General features: G+C 38.0%; 1 protein-coding gene across 1 annotated transcript; it reads right to left on the bottom strand.

Annotated features, from left to right (window-relative positions):
* Positions 1-937: 937 nt before the first annotated feature.
* Positions 938-25,653, bottom strand: Ddx21 (DExD-box helicase 21). Its single transcript, XM_047553143.1, has 15 exons — positions 25,502-25,653; positions 23,136-23,585; positions 21,585-21,660; positions 20,437-20,615; positions 18,965-19,082; positions 17,481-17,666; positions 15,721-15,866; positions 14,811-14,960; positions 14,175-14,336; positions 13,558-13,677; positions 11,884-11,957; positions 9,044-9,203; positions 7,638-7,772; positions 5,276-5,320; positions 938-4,671 (listed from the first exon to the last, which is right to left on the bottom strand). The coding sequence occupies exons 1-15, from the start codon at positions 25,586-25,588 to the stop codon at positions 4,405-4,407; spliced, it is 2,355 nt and encodes a 784-aa protein (XP_047409099.1). The 5' UTR covers positions 25,589-25,653; the 3' UTR covers positions 938-4,404.
* Between the last annotated feature and the right edge of the window lie 1,452 nt (positions 25,654-27,105).

The following is a 27,105-nucleotide window of genomic DNA, read 5'->3' as shown; positions in this document are numbered from 1 at the left end:
TAACCTGAAAAAAATTTGTAAATCATACAGTAAAGGTGGTATTTCAAAAGTTAGTTAGGAAGGCTGGGGTTTGTAGCTCAGTGGTAGAGTGCTTGCCTAGCACATGTGAGGCACTGGGTTCGATCCTCAGCACCACATAAAAATAAAGGTATTGCATCCACTTACAACTAAAAATTTACAAAAACAGGCAACATACACGGTGTAAATTAGTCATTTGGGAGGACAAATAAAGCTAGATCCCTACTTAATCCTCATCAACTAGACTGAATTAAAGACATATAATCAGAACCCAGGTTCAGAAGCTTATCCCACAGAAAAACCAAATCTGAAAGACCAGTGTTGGGGAGAAAAGCTTTATTTGGTGTTCCAAGAATGGGGAAGAACCCATATTCACAAATGAGCTTCTCCACTCCAGGGCAAAGATACAGGATAGGACTAACGTGGGACAGATAGGCTAATATAGGGGAGAAATATTCATGCATACTGGGTATAGGCAAAGAAAGTTGCCTCTTCTTGTCATTCAACTTGCACTGTTGGTGTTTGTAGTCATGGAAGTTGGTAGGTGTCTTTAGCCTTGAAGAGTGTGGGGAGACACTATGGGAGTTTAGGTTACCACTGTATTATGGTTTTGGACAAAACATTTTTCAAGTGATCAACATGTCTACATGCAGAAGTATGTGGAACCTGACTCAAAGGTTAAGGCTACAAAGCAGACAGACACTATGAAGACAGAAATGGTAGGCATTTTCATTCCCTTCCAGTAATCCACCAGATTATCTGCAAGCCCAAGTAAAAATTTTTCAGTAAGACCCTGAAAAATACCCTAGACAACCATTATCACATCAAAGGTATTACCTATAGCAAAGCTAGTGAGAAAATAATAATGTATTGCCCAGCTGCATAACCTCCAAAATTAGTGATTTTAAAGTCAATTATGAGCAAGTGAAGCTAGAGGGTTTATTTAGGCATTTTCTTGGTAATAAAAACAATAAAAGACTGGATACATTTGCATAAAAACAAAGTTCCATGTAAAAACACTTCAGTTAAAATACAAATGAAAATCTGAAAATGGTATATGTTAATAATAAAAAACTCTTATCAAGAAGACAGCTCCCAATTTAAGTGTATAATACAAATTATAGCCACTGTGAGATGTTAATCCTTAATTAAAAGACACACAAAAACAATGCAATTTTACTTGGTGCCTTGCAAACCGAGAAAGACAAGATAAAATTCAGTTGTGCAGTGCTGTGAAGAACCAGGTTCTCAGAGACAATGGTTGAAGTGTAAAGTGGTACTGATTTGGAGAGCATTTTACACCAAAATCTCACGTACATTCACTTTCATTCTGCAATTCTTTTAGAAAACATATCCTAAAATGACAGCAAGTATACAGATATAAAGGAGGATATTAACTTTAGGGTTGCTATGATAGTGAAAAATGAGGAAAAACCAATGTGGCTAGTCAGTCTAAATGTATAGTGGCATTATCTATTTGAGAAAAGTTTTCAAAAATATCACAGGACTAGGGAATGGTGGCACATATCTGTAATCCCAGCTACTTGAGAGACTAAGGTAGGAGGAGCCCAAGTTTGAGGATAGGCTCAGCAACTCAGTAAGACCATCACAAATTAAAAACATAAAAAAAAAATAAAGGCTGGGGATATATAGCTCAGAGGTAAAGGTAAAGTACTCAAGTTCAATCCCTTGTGCCAAAAAAACTAAAAAACAGTCATTGTAGATCTGTATTTACAGAAAGGTATACAGAGTGTTGGGGGTAAGGGAACAATTCCAGATGAGTCACAAAACAGGATGAGTCTAATTTTATAAATGAATATATAGAAAATTGCTCACCAAAATATTAGATATAGGGTGACTTTGTTTTATGCAAGATTTTGGGGTATTTTCATTTTAGAAAACAAAGTCACCCAAACCATATAGTACTAACATCTTTTTTTATTATGGCTTAAAGCAGTATATCAATTAATTTACAGTAAAAACATTTTATGTACAGTGCAGAGGAAATAGCACAGGGCTCAAACACAAAAATGGGTTGTAATTTTTAAGTCCATTGAATTATTTGACACATAGCTCTGAAAATATTTTCTTTGTAGAAAATAGTAAAAATGGTAACATTTCCCAGGCTAGCCCAACAAGTTCATTTAAACCGAATAATAGCTCAATTATACATTTACAAATATGATTTGAACTCTGGAATCCAAAAAAATGTTAGCTTCATTTATTGAAAGAGCCATGCTTTTCTTAAAATTAAGTTGTATAAAGTGAAATTTCTATTAATCTTCCTTTTCACTCTTGATTTATGCCTGATCATTTTTCTAATTCAGGCTAACCCATAATAAAAAGTTTTAGCTGTTACTTCCTGAAAGACAGCTACCATATTTTTTTAGTACTGGGGATAAAACCCAAGGTTCACAAGCTAGACAAGTGCTCTACCACTAAACCACACTCCAGCTACTTTTATTTTAATTTTACTTTTTATTTTAATTTTATTTTGAACAAGTATTACTAATTTGTCCAGGCTGGTCTCAAACTTGTGATGCTCCTGCCTTAGCTCCAGAATAATTGGGATTACAGATGTGTACCACCATGCAGTTACTATATTCTTTGAAACTGCCTGATACCCATTTGTATCCAAATTGTGAAATGTTTAGTTGTTTTTTAAGCATGTTCAGTATACGGACAAAACCAGAATCTAATAAATTATAACCCACAAGGCACATGTGGACTGTCATCAAATACCTTCTAATTCTCTGTGGCTTAATAGAAATTCATGAGGAATATAAACAAAGTGATAAAAACTGACAAATGGTTCAAAGAATAAAAGCCAAGAGAATTCTGAGACAGCAAAAAACACCTGGTCCCAGACTTAAGGATAAAACTGAAGCTCAAACAGAAGAAGGATGTTTTCAATGGTCAGGAGCTGAAGTAAAGAGTAAGAGGCAGTCAGGAAAAAAAACATATCAAAGATAATTTCTGGAAATGAATGCAAGAGGACAATGCCACTCTTAAGCTCCCATGCTAAGTAGATGTTTCCAACAAATACTGGAGTTCTCAGGTATAGTTATCTGATGAGGAGCAATATTAAGAATTCAGTTCCCACAAAAGAACAACTTAAAAAAACCATACAGTTTTTCTTAAAAGGAAGTCTCTAAACAGTGAAAATGTTTCAATAGAGAATAAGCTTTACAGAAACAGGTCCTACTCTGTGGTTTTAAAATCTAGGCCATTGAGAAACTAAATTGGACCATTCTCCCTAAAAACCCTAGCTTGCCCATTAGAAGTTAACCTCTTGATATACTCATGAATCATTAAATTGTCACCATTAAAAGAATGCTTTATCATGCATCTTCACTTGTTCTCTTTGCTTTCCAGTTATATTTCCTTCTCACATGTGAAGAATATTTTCAGTGAGAATTTTTTAGACATACTCTACACAAACCTGTGCCCCCTACTCCCTTAATTTCTTCTTGAAAAATAATGTTGATCTTCCAATAGGAAGAAGTGGAGTACAATCATTTAAACAGTATTTATCCAGCCTCCTTATTCATAAGAAAAGATATGGAGTCATTTTATACATTTGGAATTCCTTAAAGACACTGCCTTTCTATCAAAATGTACTTCTATATATATATTATCTGTGAAGAATTTACTAAAGCATGACTCACCTTATGTGAGAAGCTAAAAGCGTTTAAAAATGAACACAATCATGGGTAATCTATATTGAATGTATTTCATCCTCCAAAACTACAGCATATACACAGGCATAAACCATCACAACCCAGCTAAGTTTGAAACCTCATTTTAAAACATTGTTCAGTATAAATTCTCAGAAGACAAGTTATAGGACCACACAAGTAAATGTCTGGCAGAAGGCTGAAAAATGCCAATTACAAAACAAAGCTTTCACTTTTGAAGGCTAACATGGTCCTCCAGAGATTGCTGCATTTCCTTGGGTATTTACTTTAGAGAAACATACTATTAAGAGACACTTTCAGGGACTGGGGATGTAGCTTTGTAGTAGAGCACATGCTTAGCATGTGGAAGGCCCTGGGTTCAATCCCTAACACACACACAAAAAAAGACAGATCAACTTACAAGTATAGACAAACATGCTTGATTTTATCTTGTATCTACAGAAAGTATATCAGAATAAAAGTATAATGAATTCTTTACTTTTCAAAAGGAAAACCCAATAAAAGCAATAAAATTAGAAATTATAATGATCAGATGAAATAATTTAGATTAAGCCTGTCTCTTTTCAAGGGATGGGAACTGGCCAAGTGGTCAAAAGAAAACAACAAGCTTTCAATTTTGTGTGAAAAATACCACTCAGTTCCATGGTGCCACAGTCCTGTTTCTGCCATATAAATCCTTTATTTCTAATCACTGACCAAATGCTTTACTAAAACTCCGCTTCTGGCCTTTGTTTTGGGACCTGTTGCTTTTGTTTCCACCTCCTGATCCTCCTCTGAAGTTTCTATTTCCTCCTCGCTGTCCCCTAAAGCCTCTTTTTCCTTCCCGCTGTCCTCTGAAACCACGGTTGCCTTCTCGCTGACCCCTGAAGCCTCGATATCCTTCCCGTGGTCCTTCCAGCTCAGGTTGCTCTGTGGCTACAGTGAGCTGCCAGCGTCGTGAATCATGCCATTTCTCCTGTCGAGAGAAAGTTTTGTTTTCAATTGCTTTGATTTTTATTAAATTGGTTAAGGCATGAGAAAGACAACATATGTGTTGCCATTTCTCAAACAACTAGGCTGATAATGTAAGTGCTTAAAAGGCCACTGTTCCAAATACTGACCCTCATGGCCCAAAAGTCACTAGAAAATAACTTTCATTATGAGCCTTCCTCACTGCATGTTTTTTCAATTCAACTGCTATGTGGTCTCTGTCAGAGGTAATTAAACAAATACATGTTTACAAATGCATTTCTTAAGTTAAAACGTGTATGAAAACATATATAACATGGGTGGGGAAGGCTTGGACGTCATTCACAACTCTAGAAAGGAAAAAAGGTGGGTTCAACAACAGGAGGAAAAAAGTACCAAAATGTAATTCTCAACTGTCTTTTGGTAAGAGACCAGAGCTGTTGTGTTCACCACCCTATCATTTTCATAATGAACACTATATAACTTAGGTAGTTAACTTTAAATGTCCAAAAGAAAGGGGCTGAGGGTGTGGTTCATGTGCCTAGTATGTGTAAGGCCCTGGGTTCAACCCCTAGTACTGCAAAAACAAACAAAATCCAAGAGAAAAATACCTGTATTTCTGTGACTGCTGCAGTAGGGACATCAAAACAAACACCCTAGAAACCAAAGAAAAATAAGTTAAACTAATCAATACGCACCAAATGATACCACAATATATAAGGCAATACAAAAAAAATAATAAATAAAACTCACCTGGTTTTTATCTATTTATTTAGAGACAGGGTGTGGCTGACCTTGAACTCATGATGTTCCTGCCTCAGCCTCCCAGGCATATACCATACCACTGCAACCAGCTTTCGGATATTAATTTTAGATGAACTTTAAGTCTAAGGCCAATACACTTTAGCTCCCAAAAGCACAACAGCAGAAAGCCAAGGAATAGTTAAGAAGGACTCAAAATAATGTGTAAAACTTCCTGACTGTAAACATATTCTTGGCTATCACACTGTGCTTAATCCTCAAGTACCTCTCAAACTACACTTTGTTGTTGTTATTGTTTTTGTTTTTTTAAATAACAAGGATTTAATTTGGATCTTGTGGGGTGGTACGGAAAGGCTACTAGCTGTATTTTACAGCTGAGGAAACAGGATTGGAGAGACTAATTGACTTGTGTAAGGCCCTGCAACTATTTAAGTTATTTAAAATATGGTGTGTAGGGTTTAAAAACCATTACAGTTTACTCCCTTCCATTAGAAAAGCACTGCCAGCTATTTAGAATGACCAAACTAAGAGGCAGGAAGAAACAAAAACTGTTAATTTTCTAGTTTTTCATAATTCAGCTTCCTGTGAAAGAGTAAGAAAAGTTAATACCTTATATAATAAGACCTTTGACAGTAAATGCTGTCCTCTCCAAGGGCATGTCCACAAGCATGTCAAACTATCCTCTAGCAAGCATAGCCTCTCCTCTCCCTATCATCTTTAACTACAGGACTTCATCAGAAACACTCCTTTTGCCCAGCAGTTCACACAATATTAACACAAGTATCATCAAGTACTGATGGATTCTGTCATTTGTGGGACTTTTCATTCACATACTTACTTAGTGTTTAGAGTACAACACCATTCACTGGGGGTATAGTTGATCAGAAAGCAGATTTTACCACTGAGCAGATAACAGTGCTTTTGAGGATTTCAGTCAGAAAACAAAGACAGCAAGGTAAAAATCACCTAAATAAATGTTATGTCCTAAGAACTCTGAAGTACAGATAAAGATGCCCCTAATTATGCCTGTTAAGGCTATCAAAGTTTCACAAGGAGATTTAAGGAAAAAGTCATAAAGGACACTGTGGAGGGTAAAATACTAGAAAAGTAGGGGCTCAGTCTTCACTCTGGATGAGACTGCATGGTACATTTGCCACTGCCAGAGTAAAAGGAGTTGGGAGTGATGAGACAGAGTTGAAACTAGAAATTGGGGCAGGTTTAGCTTCACCTCAAGACAGCTTACCGCCTGTCTGATCATACTATTTACCTCAAACAACTCCACATAAACTATGGGGTAAATTTTTTTTGTTCCATTAGCAGTGCACTTTTGGAAACTTCAGACTCTTCAGGATTCCAGTCAAAACTATTTTCATAGTAAACCTGTGCCTTTCACTCCCATTTTCCCACAAAGGAACAATGAAGATGAAGTTTTCCAGGTTTGGTAGGCAAGAATTCTTTTTTTTTTGTACCAGGGATTGACCAAGGAGTGCTTAACCACTGACAACATCCCCAGCCTTATTTTGAGACAGGTTCTCATTAAGTTGCTTAGAGCCTCGCTAAGTTGCTGAGACTGGCTTTCAACTTATGATCCTCCTGCCTCAGCTTCCTGAGCCTTGGGGACTATAGGTGTGCGCCACCACACCCAGCAGAAGTTTAAATTTTGAACCTGAATTCAAGAATTTGAACTAAAGCTGGGCATGGTGGTGCATGCCTGTAATCCCAGTTTCTCAGGAGGCTGAAGTAGGAAGATTACAAGTTAGAAGCCAGCCTCAGTAACTTAGACATTGCCTCAAAAGACAAAAAAGAGCTGGGAGTATAGCTTAGTGTTAAGAGTGCTTGCATAGCCTGTGCAAGGTCCTGAGTTCAATCCCTGGTACTACAGGGAAAAAAAAAAAAAAAAAAAACAGAGAGAGACAGAGAGAGAAAAAAGAAAAAAAGGTCTGAATTAGTTACTTAATTAAGCCATGTGAAGATATCAGTGAAACAGTTTGATCTTTATGGCTGGCATGGTGTACAGAATGGTTTGGGCTGGAGATAAAGACATGGGTAATTATCAGTAACCAAAAGCCTCTCAGTTGTAGGACCCAGAGCAGATACAGTGAAAAAGTAAAGGCACCATCCCCACAGAACACTGAGAGGACATCATTCGGTTTTCCTGCCCACGTTAAGCAACTGAACCAAAATTAAGTCTGACAGAGGGCCCAGCCTTACCAGCTTTCCTTTGAGAAAGACCATTCCCTTCACTTTGGAATCAATATCTTCGCCCAGTTGCTCTTTAAGTTCTTTCCAAGCATAACTAATGTTCGGCATTTCAATTGAGCACCGCAAGATCATGGTCACAAAACCCTTATGGAAGAAAGGGAACAAACAACAAAAAGGTCTCAACAACAAACCTACATTGTAAACACTTAGCCTTACAGTATTTCTGGAAGTTCTCTAGAAGCACACACTGCCCCCTGGAGAGACACAGAGTCAGCGTGTCTCTTAATAAGACTGGTAGATTGCATCAGTGTGTCAGCATCTTTATTGTGGTAATTCAGTTTTCTAAAATATAACCACTGGGGGAAACTGGGCAATGTACAAGGGACCTCATATTATTTCTTACAACTACATGTAAATATATATCTTAATAAAAACTTCAGAACTTCACCTTATAAAAAAAGGTTAATAGAAGCATTTACTTTCTAAAAAGTTTCTAAGATATCCTGGCTAAATTATATTCAAGTTATAAAAAAGGGTTAATAAAAGCATGTACTTTCTTTTTTTTTTTTTTTGAGGTTATCACTCCATTTATTCTGTTGGATTTTAATTCATTTAAATAATTTACACTAAATGTTAGTGAAAGTATAGTTGTTTCAGTATTGTCTTTTTCTTTTTATTATTATTATTCTTTTTTAAAATAATTTATTTTGATTCATTGTAAACAAATGGGGTACAACTGTTGTTTCTCTGGTTGTACACTGAAGTAGAGTCGCACCATTTGTGTAATCATACACGTATATAGGGTAACATTTGTCCCATTCTATTATTTTTCCTTCCCCCCACCCCTCCCACCCTTCTTTTTCCTCTATACAATCCATCCTTTCTAGAAACATATACTTTCTAAAAAGTTTCTAGATATACTGGCTAAATTATACTATATTTATGTATATATATATATTTGGGCTCTTAAGGAATTAAAAGAATTAAGATATAATTCATATACCTCAAAATTCAATTTTAAGTATAAAATGCAGTGAGTTTTTTAAGTACATTCACTAAGTTTGCAACCATCACAACTATTTATGATTCTAGTACATTTCATCACTTCAAAAATAAACTCAGGCCCATTAGCAGTCATTACTACACCTCCACCCAACCACGGACAAACACTAATTTATTTTGTCTCTATGGATCTGAATATATATTTTCATTAGAAAAATGGTAAAATACTGTTAGTACCTTCCTACTTTCACAAGAAAGCAGAAACTACCAAGTTTAAGCGAACCCTTTCAAATCCTACTAAAACCCCAAACTATAAAGCATCAGAATTTTCCTGCTTCTGGGCTGGGGATATCGCTCAGTTGGAGGCCCTGGGTTCAATCCCCAGCATGGCCAAAAAAAAGAAAAAAGTTTACCGCTTCTGAGTTGATCAAGGAGCGTTGATCTACCGATGTGGCACCTGAAATATGTGCCAACGCTGCTGCTAAGGCCTCCACAGCTCCCTTCTCCTCTATCAGCTTCTCGGCTGACTCCTTGAAGTGGTTAATGGCAGTGGGAGGCACAGAGTCCAAAAGCCTATGATTTGATTGAGCATATATTTGTTAGGAGAAAAGTTACAAGTAACAGCACAGTGTGACTAACAATATGCTGAAAGTTAAAGAATTTGAAAATGTACATCAAGATGGTCTTTTTATATACACAGATACAAAGAAAAATGTTTATTCAATGAAATGCCATACTGCCATTAAAAACAATGATAAATAATACCAAACATTTTTTCGCCAATGTTATTTTTATTTAATTTTTTTGTGGTGCTGGGGACTAAACCCGGGGCCTGTGCAAGTGGGGCAAGCACTCTGCCAACTGAGTTATATCCCCAGCCCAATAATTGTTATTTTTAGAATCAGAAAATACTATAGCTATTCACATTCTGAGAAAAAAAGAAAAAAAATGTCCCAAATCAGGTTTACTTACTCATTTATTTTTTTTGGTACCGAGGATTAAACCCAAGTGCACTTTATGTACATCCCCAGGTCTTTTTTATAAATTTTGAGACAGGGTCTTGCTAAGTTTCTGAGGCTTGCCTCAAACTTTCAATCCTTTTCTGCCTCAACCTTCTAAGTTGCTGGGATTATAAGCATGCACCACCATGCCTGTACCCATTCAGGTTCAAATTGATAGGGAATTTTATGAAACCATACATATGGTAGGTGCTCACTACTGTCTTAGCTATAATAAACACATCTCAAAGTTGAAAGATCCTCCAGTAAAAGGAAAAGCCAGGTTATATAAGGCAGTCTCTTGTGACAGGGCTACCACTCAAGAGCCTGTCTCTTATATATAACTAGCATCTTTTATCTCTTTTCTCCTCCCAAGCCAGTACCCTAAGAACATCATCTACGGACCACTTAAGGAAAAGCATGTGAAACTAAAATAATTTTTAAAACTATTGAGTTAAAATCTTCATCTGCTGTACTTTGCCAAGCTATCATTAATAAGCTGTTCTTCAGCATTTCTTTTAATCATGGATTGTCCCTATTTTTAAAATTATAATGGACATTTAAAAGTAATATATCTACAGATCAAATTCTTTGAACTTTATATTTCAGGTTTAATAAACTTTATAAAACTATACTGAGGACAGCTGTGTACATAGATTAACTACACAATTACTTCTATGTCCATTCTTCCCTCCCTTACCCCTGCCCCAAATAACCTCTTTTGGATACAGTTCCTGGTAGAATCTATCCCTTATCTTACCACTGTTCTTCACAGTGAGATCTGATGCTATGGTCATGTCTGCTGCTGCTGCTGCACTCTCTTTTTTAAAATATATTGTTTAGTTATAGATGGACACAATACCTTTTTATTTATTTTTTTATGTGGGGCTGAGGATCAAACCCAGGGACTCACATGTGCTAGGCAAGCACTGAGCTACAACCCCAGCCCCTGCTGCTCTCTTAATGTGAAATATTCTTTCATTATTAAGGTTTTCAAGAAATACCCATTTTACATCTTCATGCTCATATACTGTATCATCTTAAATTAACCTCAGTTTATTGAATCCTGAGCACTATTATACCATACTTGAATACCACCCAGTCACCAGTTTGATGCTGCAGTAGCAGGGCTGCTTGCCATTCTGTTGTGGACTCTTCCTTTTTGTGATGCTAGGAATTGAACCAAGGGTGTCTTGCATGCTAGGCAAAAGAGGCACCACTGAGTCACACCCCAGTCCTTCTGTTTGTCATTCTGACTTGAGAGTAAAGCACTGCTTTCTGGGGTTAAGGCATGAAGGACAGGCTGGATCCAGTCCTCCTGCCTATTTTTCAGACAAGCATTTCACACATGTATAACAGTATGTGCAATGAGTACTCTCAAATTGATTCTCAAACTCAGTAGTTCCTTAGCAGGGGATGTAGCTCAACATTAGGAGGAAAATGGTTTTTATAATGCCAACCCTACTTACCCCAGGCATATGCTGCACAAGGGAATCAGGAATTCTAAATATCCTTCAGTTTGTAGGATAATCTCATACAAAGATGCTCTTGTTCTCAATGCGAATAACACCTCCACTGACAAACACTTAGCTTACCCAATCCTCACCATAGATATTTACTAGAACCTACAGAAATAATCAGTTTTTAGGGCTTGGGATATAGCTCAGTGGTACAGCACTTGCCTAGCAAGTGTGAGGTCCTAGGTTCAATCCCCACTACCAAAAAAATTAGTTTTCTTTCTAACAGGTTGGGGACTAAGTTAATGAAGATCTGGAATGTAATTTGTGATCCAGTCTAACCAGTGCCTAGATAGGAAGCACCTCTATCACATCTTAGTCATCATTCCTTAAATGAGGATATGTACTTCGCCAAAATAATGAATAAAAGCTGGGCATGGTGACACATGCCTGTAATCATAGTGATCTGGGAGGCTGCGCTAAGAGTAATGCAAGTTTAAGGCCAGCCTGGGAAAGTTAGAGAGATCCTGTCTCAAAAGGAAAAAAAAGAGTTGGGGGATATAGCTCAGTGGTAGACTACTGAATACCCCTGGGCTCAATCCCCAGTACTGTGTGTGTATGTAGGGGATGGGGGAGAGAGTTGGGATTTTAAGCCTCAGAACTGCAGAAAATAAAAACAAATAAAGTAAAAAATAAATTTTAAAAGGTCAAATCCCAAATTTTGTACTACACAAAAGCATTCGCATTCAATACATAGACCAAACACTAAACAGTCCACAGTGATGGTAGGAAACATACCTGATGGCATCTTTGCTGGAAGCTTTTATTATTTCTGTTGCAGAAGGAACACCTATTCGTTTAAATTTAATTCCCTATAAGAAAATGATCCATAGTTTAACATAAGATGGTCATCACTTATTTCCATGACTAAGTAGTCCCATCCTTTTTTATATCTACCAAATGAAAGTATTGAAAAAAAAAACAAAAAAGGTACAAAGACAGTACAGTTCCTGCATACCATCCACCAAATTCTTGACATTGTTAACAGTTTACATTACTACGGTACATTTTTAAGAACTAAGAAACCAACATGGATAAAATTACTATTAACTAAATCCTAGACTGTATGTCCTGGTTTTCCATGACCCTAACAGCTTTAAACAGTTATTTTGTGGAACAGGCCTAATTTGAGATTCCCTGGCTCAGGTAATGTTTGCTGGATTCTCCACTGTAAAGCTCCAACTCCCAAAACTGAAACATGGAGGTGGCACACCTATAGTCCCAGTTACTAGGGAGGGGAGGACTGCCAAATTCAAAGCCAGCTTTGACAACTTTGTAAGATCCTGTCTCAAAGTTTTAAAAAGGCTGGGGATGGATGGCGCAGTGACAGAGCACTTCTAGGTTCAACCCCCAGTACAAAGGAAAAAAATTATCAACCTCCTTCATACTTCATTACTTTTTTTTTTTTTTTTGGTACTGGGGATTGAACCCAGGGACACTTTACCACTGAGCTATAGCCCAGTCCTTTTTTTTTTTTTTTTTTTTGATACAGGGTCTTACTACATTGCAGAGGTTGACCTCCAAATTGCAATCCTCCTACCTCAGCCTCCCAAATCACTGGGATTACAGGAGGGTACATTTTATGCCTGACACATACTCCTATCTTTGTAAGTCAGTTACTATTCAGGCATGAAATGCAGTCCACTCAAGGGGAAAAGAGGAGGTTAAGCTTCATCTCCCAGAGGAGGAAGTACTATATATATTGTTAAAAATTCTACCTCCACTCAGAGGCTGAGGTAGGAGGATCTTGAGTTCAAAGCAGCAACATTGAGGCACTAAGCAACTCAATGAGACACTGTCTTCAAATAAAATACAAAACAGGGCTGGGGATGCGGCTCAGTAGTTGAGTGTCCCTGAGTTCAACCCCAGGTACTCCCTCCACAAAAAATTCTACCTCCAATCACAGTAGCACTGCATTAGGTTCAAGATACAAGCAGATGGAATGCCTACCCAGGCGCCCTTGCTAGCCAGGTTCCATAGCACACCCTTCTGCCAGAAGTAAAGGATTGTTTTGCCCACTCCTCCGCAAAATATGAATAAAATAAAATAAAATAAAATTCTATAAGGAAAATTAGTCTCTCCTCTCCCTTTACCCTTTTGACAGTAACCACACCATTCTTTTGGTTTTCAAGTAATTCCTATACCTGATTCAATATTTCTAATATGTTCATATTACCATAATCCAAAAAATGCTTTTCAAACATGAAAAGGAAACCATTTTCAAATACAAAATCATTTCAAAATGGGCTTTGTAAGACAATATAAAACAACGTATATCTAACTAGTTTTCAGTCAGGGTCACGTGCTAGAAGTAAAAATAATAATTTGAATTAATAAAAATTAAATTAAAAAGTCTAAGATAAACTTTAGAACACGGTATCTGCTGGATGAAAGCTAGGAAAATATTTTTACCGCTTTTTGCTCCACTTGTGCTAATTGGTATTCCTCCTTGTGCTGATAAAAGCAGATGCAAACCCCTGTCCTTCCAGCTCTACCCGTCCGCCCAGAACGATGAATGTAAGACTCTACATCCTATTGGGATAAAGCACATAAGTGACACAACAGAAACAAAAAAACACCTAAGAAGCCTATGCAAAGGTGAACGAGGGCTAGCAAGTGTGGTGTGCCTGGTTCAGGAGGGAGGAGGTCCCTTAGCACTTCAGTTTAAATCCTCAAAAACAGTGATCCTAGGCAAACATACAAAGAACATTGTGTAAACAGTGCTTTTTCCTATAAAGGCACATATGTATTTCCAATTTTTAAGTAGCTACAACTAAAGTAAACATTTAAATCTTCCAATTTCAAGGTCCTGTTCAAAACTGTACTACCTCCATGAAGCCTCTCAGGACTCCCCCATCTAGCCAGAAAGTCCATCATTCCAACCTCTGCCCACTGACTGTTCTGACACTCACATGTCAACTCTAACAGGTTCGTTTTTAAATTCACCCTTAGCATACTGGCACTGAAAAGATTATTTATTACCAAGTACATGCAAGTAACAAAGTAAAATCTAGGTATAAAACACATACCTTTGGTGGAGAGCTTTGTACAACCAAATCAACCTCAGGGATGTCTAACCCACGTGCAGCGACATTGGTTGCCACTAAAACTCCAAAATCACCATTTCTAAAACCCTTCAGGGTGATTTCCCTTTGCTTCTGTGGAATGTCTCCATGCAATGACTGGGCATCCTGCCAAAGAAATAAACTGGCCTAAAAATACTAGCTTCACCAATACATCCTCAGCTAGGTTTGTTAAGAGATAGTATTTTAATGATATTCATGCCAAAAATATAATAAAGGGGAAAACATATGCATCTTCTTACATGGAGGAACCTCCAAATTATTTCTAAATCCTCTACCATTAAATCAACTATATTTAACTATACCCATTAAGATTGAGAGCACCAAACCAGAGATCCAACCTACTTTGTTAAGGTAGTTTTAGGTTCGAGTCACCCTTTTCTCTCTGTATGATGAGACTGATAAGATTAGATAAGCTCTAACGTGGATGGATAACCTGACTATTCATTGAGAAAAGTACCCTCTTATTTCTAACCTAAGATAAATTGGGAATCACTAGATGAATGAACAGACCAAGAGCAGATATGCCCAAGGTCAAGATTTGTTAATGACCCCAGCTTTGCAGGCATGAGAAGAACCAACCTGCTTTATAGATGCATTCTGTGACAGCTCCTGGGCTTCTTTCTTGGTTTCACAAAAGATGATAGTACGCCCTTGGTGACCACTATATACTCGGATGACATCCCCAATAACTGCTGCCCTCTGAGTCCAGTGGCATTTGATGGCCAGATGCTTTTAGGAAAGGAAGAAAAAAAAGTCGATTTAGTAAGCCTTGACGGAACCTGAAACTTCATGCTCAATACCAATGGTCTAATGCCTTGGTACTGGAAGCAAGGGCTCAAACCTACCAGGGCAGACTGCTGCCACCACTGCTAAGGGGGAAAAAAAAATGAGTGAAACTAAACCATGAAAGTTAAAAGCAACATGATCTGTTCCCCTGTGTCTCTCCCTTTTCTCCAGAGAGTATTTGGCTTCTGTTTTCTGACTTAAGCAGAAAATGTAGGAAAAGAAATGTGATTCCACAGATTTCTACAGGAAGTCAAGTAACTAAGAATAAAAGAAAAAAAAAGTTTCTGTAAGTTTTGTTCTTTCATTCGTTTAAAAGTACAACCGATAGTTACTGAACTAAGTTTGTTCCTTGGGTGAAATGAATTCATCTAGGTACCGGACCCTAAGATGAAAATAGCTTCAGGATAAAACATCAGATTTCTCAGTTGCCCTCTAATGTTTAAATTCTAAGGGTAATTTCTTTGTTTACATAATTCAGACACTTTAGGGTTCAAATGATTCTGAAATCAGGCTACCAGATGATGGATTTTAGAGAACACAGACAACCATATGCAACTCAAATAGAAATATATCTTTACTTGATTTTTCATACAGATTTAGCATTTATCTGGAAAGACTGTATTTGCCAGTCCTAATATTATCAGAAAGGAAACAAATTATAGACAATTTTATACCAATTCCGGCAACTAAATGAATCATTTACCTCCACAGTTATTGCTGTTTTCTGAGTCTTTTTACCAATCAGGTCCACCTGTTCATATGTAGATTTCATGTATTTCTTAGCAACATTAAATACCCAATGAGGGCAAGTTGCAGAAAAAAGCAATGTTTGGGGATTGTCTTCAGAATCTTTGGGGGGAAAAAAAAGTCATCATGAATAATCCAAACAAGGCTACACAGTATTTTACCTCACCTAATACTTCCATGGTCTACCAACATTAATCAGAAATTATTTTGAGGCTAGCCATGCATTAAGGACACAAAATAAAAAACAGAGGATTCCAACATGCAAAGAAACACTGCTGGAATAATTTATATAAAGGATCTTTGAAACAGTCAAAGTACTTTAAACTTATTTTGTTTTCTGCTCACTGGTCTTTTAAGAATCATGAAGGAGATTTTTCCAATATACTGAGATCTACCAAGTGAAAAATATCGACTCAAAAAGACCAGTAACCAGCCAGTATCATTTTCTGAGCAAATAACCTATTCAAGCTGGGCATGGTGGCACACACCTGTAATCCCAGCAGCTTGGGAGGCTAAGGCAGAAGGATTGCAGGTTCAAAGTCAGTCTCAACAACTGAGGTCCTAAGCAACTCAGTGAGACCCTGTCTCTAAATAAAATACAAAAAGGGCTAGGAATGTGGCTCAGTGGTTAAGCACCACTGGGTTTGATCCCTGGTACAAAAAAAAAAAATCAGATTCTATACCCACTTATTTGCTCCTTGATATTTCCTTAATATTTTATCAGCTTTGAATTCATATTTATTCATTCCTTGAGGTCACCTACTATTTTTTGTTTCCATTTAAGATTATCATTACATTCTCACATATTTCAAATGAGGTAAGCTGGCAGAATCCCTTTTTTTTTTTTTTTGGGTCCTGGGGATCGAACCCAGGGCCTTGTGCTTACAAGGCAAGCACTCTACCGACTGAGCTATCTCCCCAGCCCCCAGAATCCCTTTTGAAGAGCAATTTTGACAATATATATTGAAAAGCATAACTAGTCATAACTTAATTTAAGGCAGTAATTCTACATTTGAAAATGTATCCGAAAGAATTAATTCAAGCTGGGGATATAGCTCAGTTGGTAGAGTGCCTGTCTTGCATGCACAAGACCCTGGGTTCAATCCCCAGTACCACAAATAAAAAAATTAAAAAAAAAAAAAAAAAAAAAAAGAATTAATTCAGATATTGAGGTGGAAGGAAATCTGTATAAGTAATTGTAAGCAGAAGTCCCACCACCCAATAGTGGGAATGGAACTCACTCTACCGCTGGGCTACATCCCTAGCCTTTTTATATTTTGAGACAGGGTCACACTTAGTTGGTTTAAGGACTTGCTAAGTTGCCTAGGCGGCCCTAAACTTGCAACCTATCCTGCCTCAGCCTCCTCAGTAGCAGGGTTCATCAGCATGTGCTCCCATGCAGGGGGCTTTTATGCCTAGTTTTAATACATAAGGTTAAGATTATAATAAGCATATACACACATACACATAATGACACATAGAACATCTGGAATACCCCAAAAGCAAAATATGACAATTTCATAGAATATATAATTTTTCTTTTACTTTTCCCCATTGCAATTACATGATAAATCATGATTATTTAAAAACTGCATATTTTCCTAAATAAATAAATCCCCTTGCTAGTCCCCAAAACTTCATTTATATCTTAGAAAATTACTTCATCACCACCTTTACTCAGGTTCTTTTTATCAGTTGTTCAACTTTGGGGTTTACCTTTCTTGTATGCCACACATAAAATCTCTTCTACTTGATCAGCAAAACCCATATCCAACATCTGGTCAACTTCATCCAGGACAACATGTTTAAGTTTGGAGAGATCTAGCTTGCCATTCTGTAGGTGGTCTTTGATACGACCTGGCGTCCCAACCAGGATATCAATCCCATTCCGCATTCTTTCAACTATAAAGAACACCAAAGAAAAGATTAGCTGTGGTTTAAAGCAAATCTTTTTATCATTCTGGAGTACCATTTAAATGCACTTCCCTTCTAAAATACTCAGACAGCTACAAAACAATATGCTACAAATACTTTTTAGGCAGCTACAAAAACACTCGAGGTGCTTCTAATCCAGCAGGGAAAACATGTAAGAAGTGACAGTCAATATATTAAGTTACACAATAGCAAAGTGCATCACTGGCGGATGGCAGCATCAGGAAAGAATGACTCTTTAGGTGGCAGACAGAAAGTGTCAAAGTTTCATAGAGTCGGAATAAGAACCTTCATTAAGAGGGGCTGGAGTTGTAGCTCAGTGATAGAGTGCTTGCCTAGCACGTCTGAAGCCCTGAGTTCGATCCTCGGTACCACATAAAAATAAAAAAAGTAAAAAGTAAAGGCATTGTGTTTAACTAAAAAAAAAAAAAAATCTTAACTAAGAACTTTCTATAATGTAAACAGGTATAGGGAGGATAAAATCAGATAGAATGTCAATATTCTCATAGTGTACACAAACATTTGGGAAAACGGAGGCATTCCATGTATGCCATGGGATGAGGTTTTTTTTTTTCCCTTTTTCTTTTTTCAGGGTAAGGAATGAATTCAGGACCTTATGTGTACTGTGCAAGCACTCTGCCGCTGGGCTAAATCCCACCCACCTTTCTCAAGTTTCCATTAACTTTAGGAATCATACTAGGCACTTTGCAGTCTAGATTCAAATGCCTTTCTGATGCCAAGCTACATTCATCCTACCAAAGCTGGGGGAAAAAAAAAAAATCACAAGCTTTGTGTGCCAATACTGAGACTTTTTTTAATGCCTTCAAACTCTTCATATCCACTCTACACATTAAAGCTGCAAGGTCTTAACTGGAAGTGATGGAGCGCTAAAACAGGAGCTACAACACTAGGCCCTTGGGTCCCAAGAAAGTCAGCCAGCTCACCACAGGAAAGAAAACAAGCAGGAGGCAGAGACTGATATGACAAAAGAGAACAACCTCAAATTTTGACTTTTCAACACGTTGCCTTTGGAATCCTTACATAAATATTGATAGGTAACACAAAAGTCTTACTAACCACACACAAAATTAACTCATCATCACTCAGAAACATGCTTTTGACCATCTTTAAACAATAATGGTAAAAGACAAATACAATAAATGACTAGACAAGGGAGAGAAGATAGATGTGAAGATCAGAAGGAATCCCATCATGGTATTCAAAACAATGGATGACACGTCCCTTCTCCTGCTTTTGAATTTACTTACTTTGACCTCCATAGGGAGTTCCACCATAAAAACAAGCCACTGCCAGCTTTTTCGTGATGTCACTGAAGTCTCTGCTTACTTGACTTGCCAACTCCCTTGTAGGTGCAAGAACCAGTACCTGAAATAGAAAAACCTCACTGATTTCAAAGTACTGTGCATTGTTTCTTTATCACTTGGGAATTCACTTGAAAGTTCAACTCACTGTTAAACTTTTGATATATTTTCAGAACATCTATTATGTGCTTCCTAATGTGCTATAAAAATCATAAATATGGTTCCTGACAAATATACTCACAAGTTTGTGATCATACCAATCAGAAGAGAAGCAGATGCTGGGTGTGGTGGTGCACACCTATAATCCCAGCAAGTCAGGAGGCTGAGGCAGGAAGATCACAAATTCAGAGCCAGCCTCAGCAACTTAGCAAAGCCCTAAGCAACCTAATGAGACCCTGTCTCAAAATAAAAAATAAGCCCAGCACGGTGGCACCCACCTGTAATCCCAGCAGCTCAGGAGGGTGAAGAAAGAGGATTGTGAGTTCAAAGTCAGCCTCAGCAATGGCGAGGCCCTAAGCAATTCAGTAAGACTCTGTCTAAATAAAATATAAAAAAGGGCTGGGGATGTGGCTCAGAGGTTGAGTGCCCCTGAGTTCAATCCCTGGTACCGAAAAGTAATAATAAAATAAAATAAATAAAAAATAATAATGGCTGAGGATGTGACTCAGTAGTTAATTCCCCTGCATTCAATCCCCAGCACCAAATATAAATAAATAAAAAGAGGTAGATGTTCAAATGTATGATATTCCAGGAGGGAACTGTAGATTTCATAAAGCAGCATTACAGGAAAATAACAACCTGAGCAAAGAGCATACTCATGATGATGATACCATTAGCTAATGTTTTTGCTTATTATGCTCTACTGAGTACTTTATATATGCATTATTCTGATCTAATTCTCACAACAGCCTTTTGAGGTAGAAACTGGAGGGCAAATTACTTAACTAAAACCAAAAGGGTAGTTAGAAGCAGAGTCTGGATTATTTAAACTCAGGCAGTCTGGCTATGAAACCTGTTGTCAAGTTCCTCTACTAAAAATACTTTGTCTAGTGTCAAACACACTTACCCAAATGTGTGAGCTCCAGGTACAATCAATAAAGGGAATATGATGAACACTAATGTTACTGGTGATCACAATCACAGGACAGTACTTAAATACACTTAAGTACAATACTTAAATATATAGGGTTTGTGGACAACAGTGTCAAAAAGAATTATCCTGGTTTACCTTCAGGTAAAGATCTATAGTAAACATGATGGTTGGCTTTAAGGGGAATCCAATAAAAAATAGTTGGGTATGTAACCCATCCCCAGAGATGTTTTTTGGGTGCTGACTTGGAACCTGAGGTCTGTGTTTAGAGTTACCTGAGGGGCAAGAAAAGCAATAAATCTTTTTTCTCAAAAAACAAAAAAGTTACCTGAGGGGGACGGCCTCTCTTCCTATCTTGCAGCTCACCCTGAAGTTTCTCAATCAAAGGGATGGCAAAGGAGAATGTCTTCCCAGTTCCTGTCCGTGCCTGTGCAATTAAGTCCTTCCCACTATGGACATGGTGAAACGTCTTTGCTTGTATAGGAAACAGGAAGGTCACTCCACGGGCTATGAACAAACAAATCACATTAGCCAACACTGCATTCTCTCTTTTTTTTTTTTTTGGAATGGGTTTTAAACCCAGGACCTTTTGCCCTCTAAACATGCAATCTACCACTTAGCTATACTCCCAATGCTGGTACTGTAATTCTTAAAATATCAGCTATAACCAAGACTGAAGGATTCTCAGATTTCTAGTCCTACAGAATTAAGGAATTGTACCTTTGTTTGAGAACTACAAAGTCAGGCTCAAATATATTCTGGTAATGAAGAATCTGGAAAATATTTATAAACTTTTAAAGCACCAAATTATAATAAATATTTTATATTTTAAGAGAGCAAGTCACCTGTCATAAAATCTTGTGAGCCTGAAAAATCTGATACTTTGCAATCCAGACTATGCTGTACCTGATTCAGAAAACACTTTGTGGAGTATCTGAGATTACCCAACAATTCACAGACAAAGATATATTCACAATCAGTCTCATATTAACCTAGAGATGCCCCAAACAGAAGATGAAAAGGAAAACTGAACGTGGCATTAATCAGCAGTATCAATCATTACACTTCTTAATTAAGGATAAATTTTTTATTTATTTTTATTGTAAACAAATGGGATACATGTTGTTTCTGTTGGTACATGGAGTAACAGCATACCATTTGCATAATCATACATTTACATAGGGTAATGATGTTTGATTCATTCTATTATTTTTTCCCTTCCCCTCCACCCCTCCCACCCCTCTTTTCCCTCTATACAGTCCCTCCTTCCTCCTGAATGAAGGATAAATTGTAATCACTTGTTAGAGGCAACCAGAGCTATCACTACCATAGTTCTACTCTGAACATAATGGTCTACTTCATTACCTGACTGCCTATATTGTCCTACAATAAGAATATGTCCCAGTTCATTCAACAAAAATACTGCAGTGCTTCTGAATACGTTCTGATGTTATGTGATATTTCCAAGATTATTACCTTTGAGAAGCTTAATAGTCTCTTCAGATATGGGGAAATTAGAGAAAGCGCCTTCTTTTTGTTCCACAGGTATTTCCTATCAAGGACCACAGAGGGAAATAATAACTCACATAAAAGATAATAAAGAAGCCTTCTGAGAAAAAAGAAAAAAAAAATCTCCTCAAAAACAACTTTTTAAAACATCAGTTTAAATTCCACCAAAAAAGGCAAAACCTTTTAGCAAATCAACATCTAAAAGGAAATATATTAAAGTAATCTATTAAACCCTGATGAAAGGAAAAATCTGCAGATAGTATATAACAGCAAATATATATACTATGTTATAATGTGTGATTCATAAAGTCAGAATCAGTTTCAACTAATAACTATCCTATAACCATTCCAAACCAGTATTGAACAGGTTGTTAGCCCTTTTTCATAGCAACATCCCTCATATACAACCACAGAAAACCAGGAACAGAAGTCTATGACACAGCAGTTACTGTGATTTTTATAATAATACAAAGCCCAAGAGTTCAACAACAGGATTCAATGAATCTGTAAGCATTTACAAGAGGTTATGTAGCCATTCAACATTAAATATTTAAAAAACAAGGAAAAATGCTTACATAAAAGTGGAAACAGCAGGATATAAGACCACATAAGGTACAATCCTAAACTGACTATATATATAGAGAGAGTACTATTAAGAAACATCAAAATTTAACAGCAGGTTGTCTCTGTACCTGAAAAGTATCCAGTATTTACTGAATGAATGAATGCTAAAATTCTAGCCTTGGGCGTGCTAGACAAACACTCTACTACTGAGCTACATGACCAGTCCATGACTTTTCTTCCATGACCTAAGTTTCTGAATGGTAAAAGAACTTAGTTCCATGAGGACATTTAATCCTGTTCAACTCAAATTACTTAATGGCCTAAACAAATGCAATCATGTGAAACTCTTTTCAGTGGGCCTATCAAATCAAAATCTGTTTGGTGAAAGCCCTCAGAGGAAAGTTAGTGCTCAAATACACAACTGTGTCTCTTTCTGACTTGAAAATAAGCAGACCAAGACTTTCCCTAAGCCAAAACAGATCTACTTATTTGCAAAGGAGGCTTTCTAACACTGCAACTTTTAAAAAATATTTTAGTTGTCAATGAACCTTTATTTATTTATTTATACATGGTTCTGAGAACAGAACCCAGTGCCTCACACATGCCAGGCAAGCACTCCACAACTGAGCTACAATCCCAGCCCCTAACACTACAATTTTTAAGATGAAGTCTCACAGTGTAGCTCAAGGTAGTCCCACTGATTGCTGAGATATAAAATTCCCTTCTACTATTAAAATAGTGTGCACAGGGCTACATTTGTAGCTCTGTGGTGGAGTACTTGCGTAGTATATGTGAGGCCCTGGATTTGATTCTCAGCACCACATATAAAAAAATAAAATAAAGGTATTAAAAAATACAATAATATTAAAAAAATAATGTGTATGTGTAGCAATTATCTACTTCTTTTTCTGAAACATTAACAATGAAAGATACATTCTACATATGCAACTTTACCTGCTCTATTTCACTGTTACTTTCTTCACTGGCTGCTTCATTGGAGTTAGAGTCAGGTTCAGAATGAGAGAATCCATTCTTTAGTTTGGGACTTTTCTCTCCAATATCTCCGTTCACTTCCTTCTCTTTCTTCATCTTCTTGGGTTTAGGAGCATCCACATCTTCTTCAGAAGGTTCCTCATTTTTTATTGATTTTTTGGTTTTAGGAGAGACAACTTTCTTTTCAAGGGGTTCCTTTTTCTTTCTGGCACTTTTGGTTTTAGGAGAAATAATGTCATCTTGAGTAGGCTCCTCTTGCTTTTTTGCCTTTTTGGATTTAGGAGAATTTGTGTCAGCTTCAGAAGGCCCTGCTTTCTTTTTAACGTTTTTAGTTTTGGAAGAAATAGTTTCTTCCTTTCCTTCTGCAGATTCTTCAGTCTTATTAGACTTTGGCTTCTCTTTTCTATCTTTCTAAAAAATTAATAAAGAAAACACAAACACTGAACAAAACATCTATACATTTGGATGATAATTCTGGTTCATTTTAAGATCACAATTATGGGGCATTTCAACATTTGTTATTCCTCCTGTGACAAGATAGAAGTCAGTATGCTTTTTACTACCACTTCTTAGATATGTGGAGATAAATGTATATCAATAGGTTTATTAGCTTGGAAAAAGTAAGAGTACTTCTTAATAACTATGCAATTCCTTTTGGCCAAATTATTATAAATCAGAATTTTCCTTAGAGATCCGAGCTCCATAGGCCCTGAACTAAATACTATAGGAAGTAATGATCGGGTGCTGTCCAAATTTAATTTAAATACAGAAATAAGGCCATATGTCCACAGATGGATGATACCAAGAGTTCTTTCTCCCTGCTAAAATTATACAGGTAAAATCATGTTATAATATCTGCACCTTGCCTATCTTAAGAGCAAATGAACTAACATACAAAGACACTTTCTGAAACAAAAACTGTAAAAATTCGATCTATCGTCCTGTGTAAAAATATACATATATATATGTAAAACAAATAAATGCACAAGTTACAAGTACACAGTCTCTGATCCTCTCCAACTTTTAATATTACTGTAAACGTCTAACAATTATGTGCTGTAGTCACTTTAGCATCTCTCAAACAGAGCCTCAGGTGAATCCCAAAAGCAGAAAAACTATACTGAACTAAAATCTCCCTCCCTGAAACTTCAGGTCTGGCCTCTGCATTCAAATCACTGATTTGAGGTAATCTCTGCCACATGATCATCCTTCAAATATTTGAAAAATAAGCTAGTCTCTCATCCCCTTTTCCATCTGTGAGGTCAAGTTTGGAACAAGAGTTTGCTCATGTCTCTCTTCTGCTTCTTTTTTTTTTTTTTTTTTTTTTTTTTGGGGGGGGGGGGTAGGGGGAGGTACTGGCGACTGAACCCAGAAGCACTTTATCACTGAGCCACATCCTCAGACCTGCTCATGTCCCTCTTGACTGCAGCATCTCCACTTAACTGATGGAGAGTGAGTAAATTAAAGCCACTACCACAGCACTGTGGGTAACAAATCTGGTGCTCCCTGGGCTTCCTACAAAGCCAAAATAGTGCTGTTTTAAGAGTTCCCCGTCAAAATGACCCAGAAACAGCAAAGAAAGTAAATTATAAGGCGTGTACAACACAAATTCAGGAGCAATCTTGTTTCCACTGACTTTCAGAACAGACTTGGTCACAAGTTAAATCACCACCTAAGGAAGCAACAGGCAAGAATGGAACGACTACCAGGGCAATTTAAGACTACTACACACTGCCAACCTATATAAGAAACAGGGTGTTCCGTTCGCACACCCCTCACTACATTTCCACATAAGACGATTTTGCCAATAAATACTAAGAATTGGATTACCTCGTCTTCTATGAGCTGCTTGCCGAGAAACAAACTGTACTTCCCTTATTGTAGTAAAATAAGTGACAAAAATGTCACTGCTTAAGCGGCCCACGTGTGCTGCGCGGACGGGTTTAAGATCTCCTCAATCTAAAGTTTCAGTCTCCACTAGACTTACTTATAATTCCCTTGCGCACTCTCACTCCTGGAGTTAAGTCTGAGTCAACAACGTGGGGCCTAACCGTGGATGTTCAACTTCGAGCATGGGGTGCCGTAAAAGCAGAGAGAAGCGGTCCGCGCTACAGTGCCGGCACGGTCCGGGAGACGACGCGTCCAAAGGGCCCAATGTGGCCTTTCTCGGGCCACTCCAGGACTGCCGCCTGCCCAGCCCCACGCCCGGCCCGTCCTCGCCGCGTGCCACACGCTCCCAGCCCGGCATGTCTCCCGTACTGCCGGGACCCGCTGCTGTCGTTGACCCAGCCCCTGGTCCTGCCTTGCCCCAGGTCCCTCGGTATCACCTTCACGTTTTGCTTTCGCAGGGTCTCCAACTTTTCCATGGCCGCGTCTGATTCCAAACTGGCGTCACTACGGAGTTTTCCCGGCATTATTCGGCACACTTTGCTTAGGCCTACCGGTTTCCTCAACCGCGTGCAGAGGAAGAGAAAGTACAGCCCCCTTGGGCCACCCAGCTTCCGTCACGTCCTGTAGCAAAGCATTTCCGCCGGAAGCACAAAGCACAAGGAAGTCCGGGGTCCACGAGGTGGATACAAAGTACCAGCCAGGGGCTGGGCATATAGCTCAGTTGGTAGAGTGCTTGCCTCGCACCAGCCAGCCTGGGACTTGGTGGTCGCTTAGGGTGCAGGGACTGACCTGAAAGAATTCGCAGAGTAGAACTGGAGGGAACCACAAAGGTTAGCTTTGTATTCTAATGCCGGCCGATTCTCGCCAGCCCCGCTTGATAAATGATCACTAATTGCTTTGAGCGGCGCCTCTTCAGTGCAGTTAGACAGCTCGTATTTGCAGGGATCTTATCCTGCATATTCAGAGGATGTGTGCTCTTCATCTTGTGACGTAATATTCGTCGCCTTTTAGAGATGACGTCCAAATTCACCTAGATAAGAACCAGAATTAAGAAAGGCCTCACGCCTGTAATCCCCAGCAGCTCGGAAGACTAAGGCAGGAGGATTGTGAGTTCAAAGCCAGTCTCAGCAATTTAGCGAGACTCTGTCTCTAAATAAAATATTTAAAAGGGCTGGGGATGTAGCTCAGTGGTTAAGCGCCCCTCAGTTCAATCCTTGGTACAAAAAAAAAAGGTCTGGGTCATTCGTACATAAGTGCACTTAACATACATCCCCTTTGTGCGAGTTATGGTGTGAGGTATAAATATCAGGGCTAGCATTCACCAGCAAACAACACCCAAGCCTCCCTCAAGAAACTTTAGACTGGTGGAAGAGAGACAAGTGTCAGTTGTTTTAAAAGGCATACAGAGACATCTAACCTGGCCTTGGAACCAGTAAAAGGGGCGTCAAAACTACTTAGCTCTCCATTAGAAATAAACAGGCTTCTGTGCCTAATTTGGACACTATACTACTTAAAACAGTTAAGTGGCCCATTGAATGGTCAGTGACAGTAATGGTAAGCTTTTTCTGAAGAACTAGTGGTTCTTCAAAGAATTGGGAGATTCTCAAGGTAGGTTAAAATATGTGTTAGAGGGCTGAGGGGTAGATAAGTGGTAGAGTTCTTGCCTAGCTTGCTCCAGGCCCTGGATTTATTTCCTAATACCACCAAAATAAAATGTTTTTGAATATCATCTGGCTTTGAAAATCTGCCTTTGCTACTATTTGCTGTGTAATTAAGCTGAACACCACTTTCTCAGGCATGAAAGAGGAATAAGAAAACCACTTCATACCCAGGCTCCATAATCCCAGGTACTTGGGAGAATGAAACAAGAGATCACACAAGGTCAAGGTCAGCCTACACAATTGAGAGACCTTGTCGTCTATAAAATAGGGATGTGGATTTAGCCCAGTGGTAAAGCACTCCTAGGTTCAATCCCCAGGAAAAAAAAAAAAAAGTCTAGGAATGGACCTACCATATAACTCATCTGTCACACTCCTTGGTA

The sequence above is a fragment of the Sciurus carolinensis genome, chromosome 5 (genome assembly GCF_902686445.1).
Source record: "Sciurus carolinensis chromosome 5, mSciCar1.2, whole genome shotgun sequence".
Lineage (NCBI taxonomy): Eukaryota > Metazoa > Chordata > Mammalia > Rodentia > Sciuridae > Sciurus > Sciurus carolinensis.
Note: the sequence above shows the minus strand (reverse complement) of the source record. Positions and strands in the feature narration are given on the sequence as shown.

Coding starts and splice junctions, on each gene's coding strand:
- Ddx21 (XM_047553143.1), bottom strand. CDS start 25,588: ATGCCGGGAAAACTCCGTAGTGACGCCAGTTTGGAATCAGACGCGGCC. Junction 23,586..25,501: donor TGCGAAAGCAAAACGTGAAG/GTGATACCGAGG, acceptor TTAATTTTTTAG/AAAGATAGAAAAGAGAAGCC. Junction 17,667..18,964: donor AACTCCCTATGGAGGTCAAA/GTAAGTAAATTC, acceptor TGTTCTTTATAG/TTGAAAGAATGCGGAATGGG.